Raw genomic sequence first — 18,999 nt, 5'->3', positions numbered from 1 at the left:
GCCACATCTTCCCAACTTGAGAGCCTATAACAGACGGAATTTATGGGATTTATTTTCGATCTGAGGACTTACAGTTCGGTGGTATTCGGAATACAAAGTTTCATATCAATCGCATCCCATTGCAGAAATCTCTAGTGCTTCTACATCTCTTATAATGTTGTATGCAATGAAGAATAAACTTCTATAGTACAGCGAAATGAAGAATAAACTTCTATAGTACAGCGAAATGTACTTTAGCTTCTACTGATTCCCAGTTGCAAGATTGTCGAGCTATGGCGAATTCAGCTGAAATTTAGGTTATCCACAAACAGTGGAAACACTGCATAAAATCAGATAAAACTTAGAACGCTATCTAAAAGGATGCATCCAGCATCCACGCTGTGCACAAGGTCGCTTTCGCTCCACACTGCCAATGATTTAGCTAGTTTCCTAGCTAGTTCGGGTCCATTTCCTGGCTTGAAAAAGAAAAACACGCCAAGGCGGAAATCGAGCTTCTCTGGCAACATGTGTGATTGAAAGTAAAAGGCAAAGCTCGCGCAGACCATAAGCTTCATTCATGATTGGGCCCCGTTTGCCGATTGCCGTTACATTGTTAACTATTGCAAAACTTTTGCTTTTGCTTTGCTTTGCTCGTGCTGCGGCGATTGCATAAGCACTCTTGCCTGCTTTTTGTGTTCATTTACATGTGTAAATGTGCGGTCCGCTTGGCCACTCGGCCAATTAAAGACTCTTTGCAACCGATGGAGGGACAAAGGGCTATGATGGATAATGGATGCACCGATCCCGCCCGTCCACGGCGATTATCCGATATTGCGTGTGGAGTGAAAGGTTTGATTGATTGGTCAATCGACCACTCAACCCCCCCCCCCCCCCCTCCCTTTTTTTGCTATTTCCCCACGAGATGCACACTAGTTTTGTATAGATTCGAAATACATAGTTTTTTTTAATTCGAGAAAGATCGGAGAATGGGAAGTGAGTTTGGGTGTCATGGGTTTACAGTCGGTTGAATGATTACTTAAATAAGGTACGTGAAAATTTCTTATCGTTTGGATTTTGCAGGCAAGTCAAGATGTTTATTAATAAATAACATATAGCATAGTCTAAAAGAGTATTTATACAGTAGGTATAATCGAAATACAAGGAAATATTTATGAGGAAGATAGAATGTATAGAAAAGATTTAGATTTGAAACTTGAGGTAGAAGTGAAATACAAGATTACAGGATTGAAATGCTTAAAAAAGGAGCATTTTAGGAATAATAAACTGTAGCGTAACAGTTCGCAAAACAATAAAACACGAACTAAATTGAAATTTTAAAGATAGAAAGAAAGAAATCAAGAAAAGAGAACGGAAAAGATTCAAGTTTGAAAATTTTAGGAGGACAAAAGTTTGTAAAGAGTGGGTTTCCTTATAGACAGAAAATTGGTTTTGGAATATGATAAGAAGTTAAGTAGAGTAACGTAGAGATGAGGGAAATTGAAATTTTAGGCGAAGATCACATAGGATAGCTGAAACAGTATATGGAATAGTAGTAGTCTTGGGATTGGGAAGATAGTTTATAGTAGATAGATAGATATAGATAGTTTATAAAAAATTCAGTTTATTCTTTTTGTATAATAATAAGGCGAAAGTCTGAAAGCGGGAAATATATACACAACAATTTGGCAGCGTTTGGTTGGGCACAGAAATGGAGATTTGGGTAGTTAGAAAAGTAGTTAGAAGTAGTCAGATATAGAGAAAGATAGTTAAGAAATAGATAGGTCAGAGTATTGAAGTTTAACTGCTACACATACGCTCTATAGGAAATGGGCTAGAACTACTAAATTTAAGTGACTAAGACGCGAATCTGTGTGTTGATTTGTTTCGAATTGTTTCGATTTGATTTGATTGATAATTTCTTTCAGTGTGCTTGTGTGTGCGTGTGCATGTGCATGAGTTGTGAGTGTGGATGTGATGAGGAGAAGTAGAAGCGACCGGAAGTGGCTTAGTCCTTCTTGTCGTCCACATCCTTGTACCAGTCCTCGCAGCCGGGCACATTCTCGGGAGCATCGCACATCTCGGTGGCATCGTTGTAGACCTCGCCCAGCTGGCAGCCCAGATCCCTGGGATCCTCGCCGTTCAGGCACACGTAGAACTTCTGGCAGTCGGTGGGATGCGGATACTTGGGGTGGGTCACCACCTGGCCGCGATCGTCGGTCTTTGGCTGATCCTTGGGGCACACGAAGCCGGTCTCGGAGGTTCCTGAAAGTACACACCACATGCCAGACCATTAGCCCACTCCGCCGCACGGCGACTCAATCGGTCCACTTACTCTGCTCCGGATTGCAGCCCTCGCGCTTAGCGGTATCCGGCCACACGCAGGTGCCCGAGTACTCGTCGAAGTGGAGGCCGACGGTGCACTTGGTCTCCAGGGCGTCGCCTTCGATGCAGTTGTAGAAGATGTTGCACACGGCGGGATCGGGATGCGCGAAGAAGCCGTTCTTGCGCGGGCAGTACTTGCTGGACTTCGGCTCCTCTGTGAAGGGGAAACCGAACAGGGTTAGTTCCTCCGTCTACCAAAGGAGCTACACAACTACATAACTTTTGGATAGCTCATTGTAGTGGTGTATTTGCTTTAAATATAGAGATGTCCAAAAGTATGCTACAAATTCATCCTTTCAACTGATGCTTTCATTAGTAAGCTAAATTTGAACTTAAGAGGCGAATTTAAATTTAACTCCCTACATAGTTAATGGTGATGTAATGATGTAATTGGAATAACCTGTTTAGCGCTCTGCCTTGACATAGTTTTCGTGACCATTCCCAAGGGGTCGGTAACAATAGCCTAGAAATAGAAATGGTGATGGGATGGGCTACTTACGGAGCTCAGTGCGGTCCTCGCAGTCCACATTGAAGGGCTGGTCGCACTTGTTGAACTTGCGGTTGAGTGGATCGAAGACCAGGCCATCGGGACAGAGCTTCGCCTTGGCCACTCCGTCGTCGCAGACGTAGAACTTGTCGCACTGCACCTCATCGGCGAACTGGCCATTGGGCTTCGGGCACTCGAAGTTGGCGGCGGACACGGCTGGTGTTGGGGTAAAACAAAGGAAAGAAACAAGCACTTCAGTCAACTGGTTTTCCCACTTTCACTTTCCTGGCGACCCCCAGTCGCACTCGAAAGTGTAACAGATCGAACGACGTTCGATTACCGATGGCAATTCCGCATTTGCGGTTTCCTGGTTGCCACCACTCCCGGTGGCCCAAGAAATGATCAGTGGTTTTCCATTGGAACAGGTTGCTATCGCTTGATACATTTGACCAGAATCCCACTGACTTCGGTAAGCTAGATATAGGTTAGTACTATTTACTCAACCAATGTGAAATCTCTTACTTGGGCGCCTAAAGGATAGCTATAAAAAATGTATACAATGCGAAAATCACTGCATACTTCTATACACCTTTGCATTCGCTATGCTGACAATATCTTCTACAACCGAAATTGGGAATTCAAACTACGCGAATTCTTTGGATTTCCGTAACACACCGGTAAGTGATTCGAAATGTCGAAATTTAAATGTCAGAGAAGGCTTCATACTCAGCATAATGCCAAGATTACGACGTTCGGTCCGGGTTCAATGCACTTCTCTTGCGGCCCAGAAGAGCCGTTTTCCACTTGGCCAACAAACTGCATGAGTTGCATAACCCCAGCGGCCCAGACAGCCAGACAGCATCTTGGGCTTGGCCAGCATTCCAGTTTTTCCAGACGGAAAACGGCCCTCCATCTCGATCTGCATGTGGCCTGTAGATCCGCAATCGCGACCAGATTCAACATTTGCGTCTGAGGCCCAGTCTTGCGAGACGGCTAAATATGATTAGCTACTTATGGCTCTTAGCTCTTAGCTACTTAGCTACTTAGCTGGCCAAAACACACAGCGGCAGCAGATCGAGATCGAGTCTTGATTTCGGTGTCAGTGTCAAAGTAATTAGCAACAATTTGCGACTCTGACTTGGCGGATGGGCTGGCACTGGCCAGTCAGTCGTCAGTCACTTGAACTGGGCACCACTGATCCATTGAACGATCCATTGATCCATTCCCACGGATCCATTGATTCACACTCACTTGTCGCCACACACAGGGTCACAGCAATGGCACATAAAAATAACTTCATTTTGGACTCGGGGTCTGAGAAAAAAAAAGCAGAGCAACGATCCTGGCAACTGGATACTTGAGCAACTAATCGCGACTCAAGCGCTGCGATGGTTAAACTAAACTAACAACGGAACGCCAAAGAGGCGCACTTTTCAAGACTTTTTACCGGCTCTGCTCGACGTCGCCGACGACGCGACGACGCCGTCGGCTGCGGCAGAGTGATGCCAATGGGCGGGGCCACTACCGCCCCCGCCACTGCCACTGCCACTACCATCACCACCACCACCACCACCACTACTACTACTACTACCACACGAAACCGAGCCAGGCCAAACGAGCTGCGGCTGGAGCTGGACTGGATATGGGAATGGAATGGAGCCGGGGCTCCAAAGGCGACGAAGAAAGGCGAGCCAGAGATGTAATGGCACAAAAACAAGAAAGTCCAGGGGCGAGGACCGGAAAACCGCTGGCCAGATGCCCTAGCTTAATGTGCACCACGCGAATTCTTCAGGCCGCGCATTGATCAACTGTGTTGAAGGCGTCACCTGTATCAGATGACTTGGAGATTACATCGAAATCTTGGAAGAATTAGGAAATGCTTCTATGTATTTGTAAGCGAACTCTTAAGAATACTCAAAGGCTATTAAAAAAAAAGAAAAACAATGTTATTTATCGTATAATTACAGTTTTAATGCCGCAAATTCTTTAGTGATCTTGATCTGCAGAGCCATCTAGCGGTCATTTATGCAGGTAGAGAAGATGTTAAATTGATTTCCATTAGCGTTTCAATTCAATTGTTTCGCTTAAAAATAAAATTATATGCTAAAAATGGGTGGTTCTTAGGCATATAGAGTAATAAATAGTTGACCCTGTGCAAAAATACAAAATTCCAGCTTGTAAGCCATCTGGTCAGCTGCACATTTCCGGGTATTGACCGTCAAATAACCAAATGCGATCGAGCGACCGATGGATGCGGTTCGAGTAGGGTATGCGTTCCCTGCGATCAGTGTGTCGATGTGACCAAAAAAGCAACACACACACACACACGAAAATGAACGTAAATAAATTCATATGCGTCAACGATCCCCGAATTCAGTTGGCTCGAATTGAGTTGGCCGGGTTGATGGTCCGCATGCAAATGGCTTACATCGATCGACCAAAAGGCCAGCCAAACAGGTACCATCCATTTGGCGACGAGTTGGAGTTGGAAGACCGTCCTTTCGTCCAAAGTGCCAGCCAAAAATTGAGACTTCAAGGCTGAAGAGGACACGCCATGGGCGTAGTTTCGGTCTGGATCTGTATCTTTAAATTATACTATATATACATTGCATATATGCAGACGGACGGATGAAAGACTTGGTAATGAGTAACACACCCAATTAGTTGGAAGGTAATGTCTTAAACGCCACTCCCGCAAATCAAAAATTTAGCATTATTACTTTTGGTAAAATAAGGTAAGATAATATACATTATATATGTATAATTGAAATAAGAGCACATTTTTATAAACTATCATTTAGAAATATTAAAATATGATGAAATTAACAAGAGCAAGTACTAATGTAATAAATGTATCTTACAAATTGAATGTTGTATATCTATTAGAAACATGGTGATCCATAGGAATCCAATGAAATGCCTGATACAATATAGAATTTCTAGTTTTGCCTGCTTGGGAACTGGTCTACAGGTGATTGGTGGGGGAGGGGAGGGGGGGGGGTTGGTTTGGTGTAGCCATTTCCGAGGAGCTACGCCCATGGGATGGAAAACTGTGTCATCCCGATGCTTCCAGCGGCCAAGCGGCGGAGCATGCCGGTAATATATGTACATAATATATGCATAAATATGCTAAGCGGCCACGCAATGACCCAAAAGCCGCTGTCCTTGGGAGATGCGATCGATCCGCTCCGATCGGAGTAGGAAAGAAATAAAAAATAATGAAAATATAATCAGCTATCGGAGATCGGAGATGCGGCCAAACCAGACGGGCTGGGAAACTAGTTTAGGTTGGCGGCGTGTAGTGGCTAATTAACAATACACTTTTACTCTCGCCCGATCCCATGTGGAAACCAGGTGGAGGTGGTTCTTGGAAGCCCGGCCAGACGTCTAAATCTGAAATTCAATTGGCAAATTAATTTGTAAACTAATCGCGCTGGCATCTCGACTTCGGTGCGACAGGTTTGGCCTGGCAATTAGCGCGGGGAAAAAGCGAAGATATTAAGTATCCGCTCATCGGTTTGCCAACTCCCGCCCATGTGCAAGATTTGTCGGCCTGGAGCAAAAAGTTGAGCAGTCGAAGATTTGGCAATTCAAGGTTTTTACTGCAGCATGGGGGATCATCGGAGCGATTCCAGTTCGAGTCCGGTTTATCAATGCGGTTACGAAACGAGCAACTCGGACTACAGTTTTTGGGTCGTCGAATGCTGGCATTTAAATTCAGATGTGCAGATGTGCAGATGCGCCAAATCGAATCGAAATAAAATCCCCAAAAGTTTCATGGGCGCTTTAACCCCATGAAAACCTCTTCCTTGGCACTTTGGATACGGTATCTTTCAGATACTTTCAGATACTTTCGGATACATTCAGATACGACCGAAGGCACGTACTACTGTTGGATTCGCTTTGCGCCCCGCGTTGCAGCAACATCTGGCATTGGTGGCACAAATTATGGCATACATTGTGGAAAGACACATCGCCTAAGTGCGCTTTCTATTTCCACGGCGGGTTCTGGTGATTTCACTGGCCCAAAGACGCGCATTGAATGTAATTGGCACTTTGGAGGGGCAATTAAAACACGACATATCTACATACATATGTACATACGTATGTATGTACATACTTTCAGAACCCTGAACGTATTTTGTAAGCTCAGTAGTTTTGAGTCACTATGGGAATTTCAGCGGTATTGGTAATTTTTTACAAGAATAGTCTTGCTTACCTTTCTTAATTAATTAATTTTTACATTTTGTAGTACTTCACACTCAGCATTTTAATCAAACAAATGCACAGGTTGTGGGCATTAATTTTAGCTGAATTTTAGACCTAAAAGGATTATTTAATTTTGTATGCATATGGGACATCAGTGTATTATCATTAAGGTACTGTGTATCAATTCGAATTTACCTACAGATACCTCTCTTGAATCTATAAATTAAAAGTTACGCTTCAGAAAGCAACACTGATATTTCATAGTGCATGTGTGTGAGTGTGCAAAACTTTTTTATGATAACTGTAAGCCACCTATAACATAACAATTTTAAAATGCGGCATATCTCTGTATTAACATACTTTTTACCTATTATTAATTATGGTAATATAATTATATATTAATCTAATATATTTATAATTAATATTAATAATTAATAATTAATAATTAATAATATATAATATAATATATATATATATATATATATATATATATTCAGTTTGAAGCTCTATTTAAGCATGATTTGTAGATTTCTTCCATAAATAAATATAAATATTAATAAATATAAAGTGTGTTGCAGTGTATGTGAAATGTAACTGTAACTAACAGCGTTCTGCTAAACGCAGTAGTGCTGCCAGATCGCTGCGCTAGTGCATGGAAAGACTGGAACTATCGCTGTCACGACAGCTGTTCACAGCTATCGCCGTACAGTAGTAAAATCTTATTCTTGTGTTTAAACTTGTGTTAATTAAGAATTCGGAATCCCGCTAAGAATCCTAGTCTTCCACACCCTTTGGGCATCTATGTAAACCAGCCGCGCCCATTATCTCCTTCGTGTGCCAATAACTGTGCGAAGTAACTGGCCGTGGGCGATGTTCCATCTCTAGTTAGTCAAAACATTAAAAGTCAGTCGCATTTTTACATTGTTGAAAAATGATGATTTAAGTACTTAAAAAGCAGCCGAACAACGAGTAAAGACAGTCAAGAGGTGGGTTTTTGTGCATTTCATGGAAAAATCACAAGAGCAGTGAGAGAAGGAAGTTGAAAAACGCAGCCAGGGCGAAAAGACGTCACAGTCCAATCGCTGGATTATTGATTTTTTTTTTTTGGCCGAGCAAAGGAAAGTAAAGTGACGGCCACTCACTGGGTTACCGGGAAATGTGCTCCACTTGGCGATAGGAGAACATATGAGTTGGCTGCGCCACGCCAAGCGAGCGGTGGAGAACCACACAGCGCACCCACTTTCTTTGCTTCTGGCCAGCAGTTGGTGACATCATCAAAGCTACCAATATTGGCGACCATTAATCATGCATCCCCCTTGCAGAGAACTTGGCCCGCCAGAGATCTAGAGTCCCGTACCGAACGCCCACTCGAACAGCAAATCGCAGCAGCTAATCGCCCCGAGAAATGGATCGCAAGGCTGAGCTGGAACGCAAGAAGGCCAAGTTGGCCGCCCTGCGCGAGGAGAAGGATCGCCGGCGTCGCGAGAAGGAGATCAAGGACATGGAGGAGGCGGCCGGTCGCATTGGCGGCGGAGCAGGCATCGACAAGGATCAGCGCAAGTGGGTTTGCCATAAGCTTCTCCTCAGAGCTGACTCAGCACCGCCATCATCCAACTTTCGTTCGCCTCTTTCAGGGATCTCGACGAAATGCTGTCATCGCTGGGCGTGGCCCCCGTCTCCGAGGTCCTTTCCTCACTCTCCTCCGTCAACTCGATGACTTCGGACAACTCGAACACACAGACCCCCGACGCCAGCCTCCAAGCCACTGTCAATGGCCAGAGGTAAGCCAGTTCATAGCAAAAGCTTTGTGAGTAGAATTACCATCTTAAGCAGAAGTTCGCAGGGCATATTAGACATATTCAGGTCATATAGGTATAGACATTTGATTCCCTAAGTTTTTTTTGCTAAACAACTGTAGAGACAGATTCCCCATCTACAAGCTTAACATAAAAAAATATCAGTAGTCAAAATTGGAATCCTGGTTAGAGAGCGTGGCAATTTTTACAATTCAATTTTAGCATTAGCCGTTTTAAAAATTAGTATTACACAGATTAGACAATGGGCTTAGTACTGATTAAGTTTTAACGATCAATGTATTGTACTATTGCTATTGCCATTTAACCGATTCCTAACTAATACCAATTTCTTATGTGCACCCCCCACCAGCGGCGGAAAGAAACAGCCCCTCAACCTAAGCGTCTACAATGTGCAGGCTACGAACATTCCACCAAAAGAGACACTGGTCTACACAAAGCAGACCCAGACGACCAGTACCGGAGGCGGAAACGGCGATGGTGCGTATTGCCCCCGGGGCGGGGATCTGGTTGGGCTCTACCGTAACCACTATCCATAGTTTGACTCCATCTCTCGCTACTGTTACCGTTCTTATTCTTGGTCTCGTTGTTAAATGTGTTTGGCTTCCCTGCTGTTTCCCAGACTCCGTCACCGTCCGCCGGAGGAGCAGTGTATCTATCTGTCCCTCTCACTCTCTCTGTCCATGTCTGTGCTCCAAACTCTCCCTTTCTGTCTGGTGCTAGCTTACACCGCTGCATGCTGACCCTGTTTCCGCGCTTTGTTCCCCATCAAGTGCCCCCAACTCCCGTCCCTCCCAGCAGAGAAAAAAAACAAAGATGCAAACAGAAACCATAATCCATAGTGAAATAAAATAACAAATACAGTTCTTTCTTGCCACTCCTCGCCTCTGTCAGGATATATGGAGGACTGGTGGCGTCCACGTAAAGGTACTAATCTTAATTTTAAGCAAACTCCACACCTAATCACACATCAGCACACGAAAGTTATTGTGACAAAACGAAGCGGCATACACATGTGAATACACGAAGAGCTCCATGTGAAGCGCCCACACGACTTAGTCTAAATTTGCTGTAAGGCTCTGCAGGCAGAAGGATGTCAGCATCGTACATGCGTAGACAATTCGGTGGACTATCTACTTAACTGCTTGAATTTAGACAGCTTCCTTTTGCTTTGCCTCGGCCCAATTTGGTTGCAATGCCCAAGAAACGTAGTTTCTGGTCGATTGATCATCTTATGACAGATTTCTCTTGATTTGGTCAATCCGCATTATTGGTTTTTGGTTCCTTCAGTGCTCTCAATTTAGCCCATCTATCCCAGCAATTGTTTTTGTTAGTTTATTTTATAAATGTTCGAAACTGGAAAAGCTCAGACACGATTTCAAAAACCATTCGTCACTATTTTGTATACTATGCAATATTCAGCACACTATCTGAACACTTCAATCCGAACTTTTAAAAATATAGGTTGTAAATGGTACTGCAACGCAATGTGTCATGTTTATCCCCTCTTTAAACACGCCTTTTTATAATTATTACTTTAATTTTTGTCGCGTTTTTGTAAAGGTTATTGGTAGCACTAAGCATTACACCAATTGGCCTTGTTTCGCTTCATTAACGCCGCAGTCTCGACTCATTTCCGCATGGCCACCGCTGTCCAGCATCAATCTTTCCATCCACATCCATCCATGTCCACATCCGAACCCATAGATCATTAGAGTGTAAACCGTTCGAGCGCATTTAATAATTTGTCTATTTACTTTCTCTTTCTTCCCTCTTAACTGTTTTTGGCACGCACGAAAAAAAAACTGCAGCTCATGCTACGGATTATTATGGTGAGTAGTCCTCGTTGTATGCGTAATTCCGTACTTAGAACTTTTCAGCCTCCGTAGCGGTCTGTGTGCCACTCGTAAGAAGCGTATCTATACCCGTAGTCCTATATATTACCATTACCTTGAAACCTCTCTATGCTGAACTTCTCTATATACTCACATTATGTATTTGTGTAGTTTGCTCAATATCTATCCACAACACGATCTATGCTCCTTAGAGTTTTTCTGACTTGCTTAGTGTACGCTTGATATGGTAATCCTATCCTAGAATATATATATGCCCTATGTCCTAGCTTCTCGTAGTTGCTTCTTCGATCTTTGTTTCCGATTTGGTCCTTTGATTTGCATCCCAATTGGGACTATATACATATATTTATTACATTTTATATGATTTATATGACATTTGTTTCAATTAGCTCGATAACTACCTGAAAAAAGATTCGTATCAGTTCGTATCAGATCTTAGAGACCTTGTGTGAAAATCGTTCATTGAATGGAAAATGAAAAACAAATTTGTAATCTCCACCCAATTTTTAAGTTCTTTATTCGTTTAAGTACTTTTCGTAATCGCTTTAAGTTGAGTTTTAACATAATTTTTTTTTTTGTAATTTTTTGTCTTAATTTATGTATGACCCATTATAAGTATTGAGGGTTCTTCTAAAACATGCATACCAATGGTATAATTTAGATTTTTTGTACTTTTTAGCATAACCGATCTATTACTTAAATATTTGAATTCGATTTATTTTCCCAAGAGTATTTTTAAGTCTATGCTACTGTCTAAGAATCAAATGCATAACCCAAACATACACACGTATAAAAGAATCTTCATTTGTAAGCACGAATAGCCTTTATCTTAATATCGTTTGTATGATTGCGTATCAGATATATTAGCTAAACATCCTAAGTTGTATTATAAACACTTTCTCCTCCCCTCGCTACCTTTTGTGTTCCATCATATGAGCCTGGCTTGTGTGCTAATAGTACTTATACATATACCCTATTTAGTCATATTTTACATATTCGTGTAATAATTTCGCCAAGCAACAAGTGTTGAGCACACTAAAAACCAACATTTTTCACTTCTTACCGTATGCATTTTGTTTAAACATTGACTATCGATTTGTCGATTTAAATGGGCGGTATGCTAAAGCCAAAGTCATGTTTTTTTTTTTTTTTTGCGTTTTGATTTGAAGAATCACAAACTACCAAATACCAGCAATGTTTGTACAATATATTTATTTCTTTATATTTCTTCAAGATGAATACAATCTTAATCCGGGTTTAGAGTGGGAGGATGAATTCACAGGTAGGTACAGGCCAGCCGCCCAAACCAAAATATTGAACAGTGACGGAATCGACATGAAGCAAAATAGGAACGTTCAAATTCTCACTTTGCCAGCGAAACGAAATCAGAATTCAGAGCATCACAAATCACAGAAAAGCCAACGCGTTTAAAATCGGTCCAGTGAGGTGTCAGTGTTGGAAAGCGAATTAAAAAGCGGACACACACGCGCCCTCACAAAACTGAAAATAACGGACCAGTGCCCTTTCTCGCTCTATCTCTCTCCCTCTCTCTCTTAATATCTTTCCGACTCTTTCGCTCCTTCATCTCTGCTTGTGTGCATCCTACATTTGCATGACTGGCGATGCTACTGTATTGCCCGCCCATCATTGTGTGTAGTGTTGCTAATCCCAGTCATTCATCCTGAAACCCGAGATAACAATGTCCTAACCACTAACAAAAACTTATCGCACAAGAAAACAACGAAAACGCAGCAGCGACAGGAAGCTAGGCTTGCTCCATTTCACTCACTCTTATGCAAACTCGGCAGCGAGCGACTTCTTGCCTGTCTCTCTCTCTGTCTCTCTCGCTCTCTCAGCTATTGATCCCGATTACCGATACCATCTTCAATTACAGCACTGTTACAGAATCGAAATCGATCAATCGGTCGTTAACTTAACCTTGTTTAATATATGTGTAATATATTTCTAGCATAAAACTAAATAATTTTAAGTGCAAGCAATTATAAATTGGGTGGAGAAAAATGCAAAAACGATGTACAATAGCGATAACGTTGATTCGATCGAAACAGAACCAGAGCTAAACAGCAGTAGGGAAAATGTAAATTTTTGATTTCAGTAATTGGCTTTGTATATTAACCAGGTGAAAAACAAAACTGCAAACCGAAAACCAAATCCAAACACCTAACCAAACGCACACTCTCGCACACTCACCTGTCCATGCCCTAACACTGTATATATCGATAACCAACTGCAGTCTGATATATGCACCTGTGTGAGTGCCTTTAACAGTGTTTAACAGTTTATTAACAGCCATGCACCTGCCGCCACATCTTTCCTTTCTCTCTCTCTCTCTCTCTCCCTCTCACTCACTTTCTCTGCCTCTGTCTATCCCTTTCCCCCGATGTGATGCACGCACGCACACAGCCACACTCGAAAGAAGACGAGGACAGGCGAGAGGAACCAATGTGCTGCAATGCTCCTTCTCTCCCTCTCTCTCGCTTTCCCCCTTACACTAAGAGCTTCATCGAATCCCCAAAATCCGAAACCCACAATCCCGCCTCAGTGAGCCCCACAAACAAAGCCAAATGTCTCAGAAAATTACGGTTCCTAGCCAAGAAAAACGAAGACGAAGAAGAACGCGTAATGATAACTTAATCTAAACTCAAATAAGTTCAAAACCAAATCGAATCAGATCGAATCAATCAGAGCCGAAAGTAGAATTGTTCCTGTTCTGTCGATTGTCATGTTCCTCTAGCTGTGTTAGTTTTATACCTTAAACAGTGCTTGCATTTGATGCCCAAGGAGACGACGAAGAGAGCTCACTGCAGAACCTGGGCAACGGATTCACCTCCAAGCTGCCACCGGGCTATCTCACCCACGGCCTGCCCACCGTTAAGGACGTCGCCCCGGCCATCACACCACTCGAGATCAAGAAGGAGACTGAAGTGAAGAAGGAGGGTGAGTCACCACGTCGAATAGACATCTATTTACATTCTCTCGAATCCCCACCCTTAATGAAAAAGTCTTTCTTTCATTATACTAACTGTTATTTTTATTTCTCAACCAGATATTTTTTTATTAATTAGTAGACCTTATAAAATCATTCATTTGTTCTCTTGTTTGGTTAATGCTAGCAAAATATTTATTAATATTTAAGGTTTTGTTATGTTTTGCTTCAAAATGATGATGATATCATATTGATGCATTTTATAATTATAAAAGCTCAAATGTTGTTTAGATCAGTGCTAAAGAATTCGCGTGCATTTCCATTGCACGCATGGAAATGTTGAGTAAGAAGCTATTCACAAATATTCCTCCTCTCCATCTTTCCTCCAGTCAACGAGCTGTCCGAGGAGCAGAAGCAGATGATCATACTGTCGGAGAACTTCCAGCGGTTCGTGGTGCGTGCCGGCCGCGTCATCGAACGGGCCCTCTCGGAGAATGTGGACATATACACGGACTACATCGGCGGCGGCGACAGCGAGGAGGCGAACGACGAGCGATCGCATGCGCGGCTCTCGCTGAACCGCGTCTTCTACGACGAGCGCTGGTCGAAGAACCGCTGCATCACCAGCATGGACTGGTCCACCCACTTCCCCGAGCTGGTGGTGGGCTCGTACCACAACAACGAGGAGAGTCCGAACGAGCCGGACGGCGTGGTGATGGTGTGGAACACCAAGTTCAAGAAGAGCACGCCCGAGGACGTCTTCCACTGCCAGAGCGCGGTGATGTCCACCTGCTTTGCCAAGTTCAATCCCAACCTGATCCTCGGCGGCACCTATTCGGGCCAGATTGTGCTGTGGGACAATCGCGTGCAGAAGCGCACGCCCATACAGCGCACGCCCCTCAGTGCCGCGGCGCACACGCATCCCGTCTACTGCCTCCAAATGGTGGGCACCCAGAATGCGCACAACGTCATCTCCATATCCTCGGACGGCAAGCTGTGCTCCTGGTCGCTGGACATGCTGTCGCAACCACAGGACACGCTGGAGCTGCAGCAGCGCCAGTCGAAGGCCATTGCCATTACATCGATGGCCTTCCCGGCCAACGAGATCAATAGCCTGGTGATGGGCAGTGAGGACGGCTACGTCTACTCCGCCTCGCGCCACGGCCTGCGCTCCGGGGTCAACGAGGTTTACGAACGCCATCTTGGCCCTATCACTGGCATATCCACGCACTACAACCAGCTGTCGCCGGACTTTGGCCACCTCTTCCTAACCTCGTCCATTGACTGGACCATCAAGCTCTGGTCGCTAAAGGTACCCATTTCAAGTTGCCAGTTCTCTGTCGTCTCCGGAATTAATTCAAATATGCCCACTCTTTCAGGACACAAAGCCGCTGTACTCCTTTGAGGACAACTCCGACTACGTGATGGACGTCGCCTGGTCGCCCGTGCATCCCGCACTCTTCGCCGCCGTCGACGGCAGCGGCCGCCTGGATCTGTGGAACCTCAACCAAGACACGGAGGTGCCGACCGCCTCGATTGTCGTGGCGGGAGCACCAGCCCTTAACCGCGTCTCTTGGACCCCATCCGGTCTGCACGTGTGCATCGGCGACGAGGCCGGCAAGCTGTACGTGTACGACGTGGCCGAGAACCTGGCGCAGCCATCGCGCGACGAATGGTCGCGGTTCAACACCCATCTTAGCGAGATCAAGATGAACCAGAGCGATGAGGTCTAGGACGATATAGTTAACTGGTAGTTGAGAGTCGGTACCACTTTTGCTAATCTTACAGGAGCGACCTTGAATGAAATTTAATTTGTATTTTTGTATCTTTTGTGATCCCGCTACTGTGTATAGCCCAGAACTCAAAACTTAACCGCAGTCCAAGTGCTCAGAATCACTCCAAAGCCCCCAAGAAATCAGGGGAAACTGCAAAATTCTCTAGATGACCACAGTAACTGTACTAGAAGTTTTATTCAATGAAACTCGATAGAATAGAGATAAACATAAATGAATACATATATATATACGAAGAATAGAACTTGAAGTTTATCTACCCGCATATTTGATTGGTATATCCATTATTTTGTTACTCAATATTGGTTTCATTCCATAGCTATTTTCCCAGTTCCGTTTCCACCAAAAATCGCAACCAAATTGGCTATTCCGACTCCCCGGAAATTTGATTGGTGGTGGTAACTGAACTGCAAATAGGATTCATACTTGATTTTAAATTAGTGCAACTAACAAGATTGCAGAAAGATCGTTTATTGTTTATTCGACTGTCGGGCAGGCTGAAAGCAACACATAAATAAATTAAATGCTACATATTATATACAACAACGTATTAAGCGTGGAAGTGGGGGCTTGGGAATGAAGGTACGAGGACTGAAGATGGAGCTACGTCCCCTCAACTGAAAGAGCCCAAATGTAAATGTATTATAGCGAAGCCTATTTAACGAGATTAAATAAACATAATATCTATATATACACCTATAAGAAAGAGATGTCTATTATTTGGCTCGGATATAACCCTCAGAAATGAATTTATTCGATATTTTGTTTGTTTTTTAATTCGTTTATTTAAGATTAACAGATTAACAATGTAACAGTAAGGATGGCAAATCCAGGACCCCCCGCGGTATGGCTGCATTGCTTCGCGAGGACGATCAGGATTTGCTTACTCGTAGACCCTCCTGGCTCTCTCGGCTCTTCTGAGCTCGGTGGTTATCGCTGCGGCGAAGCTGTTGACCGCTTGCCATTTCGCATCACCCTGCAGCATGAATGGGACTAGGTTATCCGCAGTCAGTCTGCTGCCAAGTACGGTTTCCAGAGAGCTCCGTTCCCTTGCATATTTAACCCACGAGAAGAGAACGTGCTCTGCTGTTTCGCTCCGTCCACTTCTGCACCATGGGCAATCATCCGCCTCCTCATGTCCAAAGCGCTTCACATATCTGCGAAAGCAACCGTGTCCACTGACCAGCTGCGTTAGATGGAACGTTATTTCGCCATGATTCCGTTCTATCCACGGCTTGAGATTGGGGATCAGCTGATGCGTCCAGCGACCCTTAAGCTCGTTGTTCCACCTGAGCTGCCATGTCTCCACGGTGTGCTGCCTTGCTTCTGCTCGTATTGCCCTCTTGACGCAGGGGCAGAGGCTTCTACCGTGTGTTTGGTTGAAGACCACATTATTCCTGCGATCACCAATGCCGCCGCGTTGGACACTGTTCTGAAGGCGCAGCAGATGCGTAGTGCTGACAGTCTATGGGTAGCATTTAGGCCCTGGGCGTAGCTTTCTTGTGTCTATCATGACTCCCAGGTACTTGATTGGCCATGAGGAGGACACCGAAGTACCGCCTACTTCGACAGTGACCGTCTCCACTGCCTTCCTGGAGCTAATCAGGACAGTGGGTATGAACTGCTCTCGGAATACCTGCCTGTCCAGAGTGTCCGTCTTGTATTTTAACCTGGCTTGGGCTGCTATCTGGGCTTCGGACGAGGGAGGGCATCCCAGGTCGCAAAAGATGGCCAAGTGGTCGCTGCCAGTGTAACTCTCGCTGAGTCTCCACCTCGTTAGCGTGAACGACGAGCCGCTAGTGAAGGTGAGGTCCACCACAGAGCCCAGTCCGGCGCGCCTGAACATGTGCCGGTTTCCATGGTTTAGAAGAGCCCGGTCCAACGTCGCTAATGCCTCCAGCGCCATCCTGCCTCTCGCGTTGGTGGTTCAACTGCCCCAGCTCTCTGACCTTGCGTTGAAGTCGCCCGCTATAAGAATCTGGGTGCGGCCTCTAGCGTCCGCTGCCAGTCTATCTAATGCCCGACTAATTGCGATTAAAGTCAGGCTGGGGGCTAGGTATAAGCTGTACACCCACCATCTGCCTACCCTAGCCCTAACAAATCCGATGTCCGAAAGAACATCTGTTAATTGTTGGGCTTCTCTGCTGCACCTCCAGATCGCTGCTTTCTTGGAGCGGTCGGGCTCCACTCTGCGTTCGCGCACCGTCTGCACTAGCAGGTCTTGGCCTGCAGTGCAGTGATTCAGGTTTAGCTGAATCAAAAGCATCATTGCAGTGCCTTTGGTGCTCCTTTTCCCGCCAATGGGCACTTCCGGGTGCCCATTTGGTGGTTGGTCGCTTGGGTTCCTCTGCTTGCGCACAAGAAGCACTTAGCTTCGTTAGGACACTCAGAGGCCTTGTGTCCCGCGGTCACGCATTTGAAGCAGCACTGGCTTCTGTCGACGGTGCTTTTACAATGGACCGCTATGTAGCCTTCCTCCAGACATCTGAAGCATCTTTGGCGTGGCTCCAGCTCCTTGATCTGGCATGTGAAATGTTATATGTGTAAATGATCTGATCTGGAGTGCGTGACGGACTGGACACGCCCGTCGACGTCGGTCAGGCCAAGGAGCAGGCCGCCCAGCTCTACTCGGCCGGCGAGGCCAAGCTGGGAACGGACGAGGAGGTCTTCAACCGGATCATGTCGCACGCCAGCTTCCCGCAGCTGCGACTCGTCTTCGAGGAGTACAAGGAGCTCTCCGGGCAGACCATCGAGCAGGCCATCAAGCACGAGATGTCCGACGAGCTGCACGAGGCCATGATGGCCATAGGTCAGTATATATTTAACTGTTCCGTTATAAGTAATTGTTGTAACAGACACTTGGTTAAATGACACACTTCTTAACCTTTTAGTTGAGTGCGTCCAGTCACCGGCGGCCTTCTTCGCCAACCGCCTGTACAAGGCCATGAATGGCGCCGGCACCGATGACGCCACGCTCATCCGCATCATCGTCAGCCGCTCGGAGATCGACCTGGAGACCATTAAGCAGGAGTTCGAGCAGATCTACAACCGTACGCTGCACAGCGCCGTGGTGGTAAGTGGATCTCGAAGAATCGCGAGTGCTTCGCACATGGTTAACGCACCCCTTTCCCCTTCTCTTCACGTACTTGTCGCTATTTGTTGCGGTGTTTGTGTTGTCCTAGGACGTAAGTATTGGCCACGCCATTGGTGAAACGGATGCATTCCTGGTCTTGGTTACTCCACGCTATCAAGTGCTCCTTTTACGCTACATATGCTGCCAAAATCCCCATCAAATTATTTCTAAGAACGCCGAAGCAAACTGGTTCTTGGGCATTTTTCGATATCTCATTATTGGCTTGCCAAAAAAGTATTTTCGGGCAAAGTAGTAATTGTAGTGTAGAGGGCATAGCCAAAAAAGCAAGAACTTGGATCTCGCTTCAATACGTTCCTTTCTTTACTTTCCAGGCGGAGACCTCTGGTGACTACAAGCGGGCCCTGACAGCCCTACTTGGATCCGCCTAGGCCCGAAGAT

The 18,999-nt window shown here is 45.0% G+C and overlaps 2 protein-coding genes, 1 long non-coding RNA gene and 1 pseudogene across 19 annotated transcripts, besides 1 other annotated feature; 3 read left to right on the top strand and 1 right to left on the bottom strand.

Moving 5' to 3' along the window:
• Window positions 1-916: 916 nt before the first annotated feature.
• Window positions 917-4,271, bottom strand: obst-A (obstructor-A). Of its 2 annotated transcripts, none has more exons than NM_134534.3 (4): window positions 4,100-4,271; window positions 2,861-3,064; window positions 2,312-2,515; window positions 917-2,241 (listed from the first exon to the last, which is right to left on the bottom strand). In NM_134534.3, exons 1-4 carry the CDS (start codon window positions 4,146-4,148, stop codon window positions 1,985-1,987), a joined length of 714 nt encoding a protein of 237 aa, NP_608378.2. In that variant the 5' UTR covers window positions 4,149-4,271; the 3' UTR covers window positions 917-1,984. The 2 variants fall into 2 exon arrangements, with proteins under 2 accessions (NP_608378.2, NP_001245778.1); NM_001258849.2 differs by having other exon boundaries at window positions 1,587-2,241.
• A 737-nt stretch (window positions 4,272-5,008) lies between these two features.
• Window positions 5,009-5,743, top strand: lncRNA:CR45465 (long non-coding RNA:CR45465). Of its 2 annotated transcripts, none has more exons than NR_123965.1 (1): window positions 5,009-5,549. It is a non-coding gene; the product is annotated as a long non-coding RNA:CR45465 (long non-coding RNA). The 2 variants fall into 2 exon arrangements; NR_123964.1 differs by having other exon boundaries at window positions 5,214-5,743.
• A 2,000-nt stretch (window positions 5,744-7,743) lies between these two features.
• On the top strand, window positions 7,744-16,165 carry sw (short wing). 15 transcript variants are annotated; one of them, NM_206799.2, is made up of 10 exons: window positions 7,928-8,043; window positions 8,176-8,318; window positions 8,380-8,617; window positions 8,692-8,838; window positions 9,224-9,351; window positions 10,683-10,703; window positions 11,962-12,009; window positions 13,530-13,685; window positions 14,064-14,986; window positions 15,054-16,165. In NM_206799.2, the coding sequence occupies exons 3-10, from the start codon at window positions 8,463-8,465 to the stop codon at window positions 15,405-15,407; spliced, it is 1,932 nt and encodes a 643-aa protein (NP_996522.1). In that variant the 5' UTR covers window positions 7,928-8,043; window positions 8,176-8,318; window positions 8,380-8,462; the 3' UTR covers window positions 15,408-16,165. The 15 variants fall into 15 exon arrangements, with proteins under 15 accessions (NP_477078.1, NP_996522.1, NP_477073.1 ...); NM_057725.4 differs by lacking the exon at window positions 8,176-8,318 and adding an exon at window positions 9,766-9,798 and having other exon boundaries at window positions 13,533-13,685; window positions 15,054-16,002; NM_057727.5 differs by lacking the exon at window positions 8,176-8,318 and adding an exon at window positions 9,736-9,798 and having other exon boundaries at window positions 13,533-13,685; window positions 15,054-16,002.
• A 103-nt stretch (window positions 16,166-16,268) lies between these two features.
• Window positions 16,269-17,994: a mobile genetic element.
• Window positions 17,995-18,014: 20 nt separating this feature from the next.
• CR33498 lies at window positions 18,015-18,989 on the top strand (annotated as a pseudogene).
• Window positions 18,990-18,999: the final 10 nt, after the last annotated feature.

This window comes from Drosophila melanogaster, chromosome X (genome assembly GCF_000001215.4).
Source record: "Drosophila melanogaster chromosome X".
NCBI classification, from domain to species: Eukaryota; Metazoa; Arthropoda; class Insecta; order Diptera; family Drosophilidae; genus Drosophila; species Drosophila melanogaster.
Note: the sequence above shows the minus strand (reverse complement) of the source record. Positions and strands in the feature narration are given on the sequence as shown.

Bases quoted from the DNA above. Each gene is read 5' to 3' on its own strand.
- obst-A (NM_134534.3), bottom strand. From the start codon at position 4,148: ATGAAGTTATTTTTATGTGCCATTGCTGTGACCCTGTGTGTGGCGACA. The intron at 3,065-4,099 runs GTGAGTGTGAAT...CCCCAACACCAG, and splicing joins GACCCTGTGTGTGGCGACAA to CCGTGTCCGCCGCCAACTTC. The intron at 2,516-2,860 runs GTAAGTAGCCCA...TCCCCTTCACAG, and splicing joins CGAGGACCGCACTGAGCTCC to AGGAGCCGAAGTCCAGCAAG.
- sw (NM_057727.5), top strand. From the start codon at position 8,463: ATGGATCGCAAGGCTGAGCTGGAACGCAAGAAGGCCAAGTTGGCCGCC. The intron at 10,704-11,961 runs GTGAGTAGTCCT...TATTTCTTCAAG, and splicing joins TCATGCTACGGATTATTATG to ATGAATACAATCTTAATCCG. The intron at 12,010-13,532 runs GTAGGTACAGGC...ATGCCCAAGGAG, and splicing joins GTGGGAGGATGAATTCACAG to ACGACGAAGAGAGCTCACTG.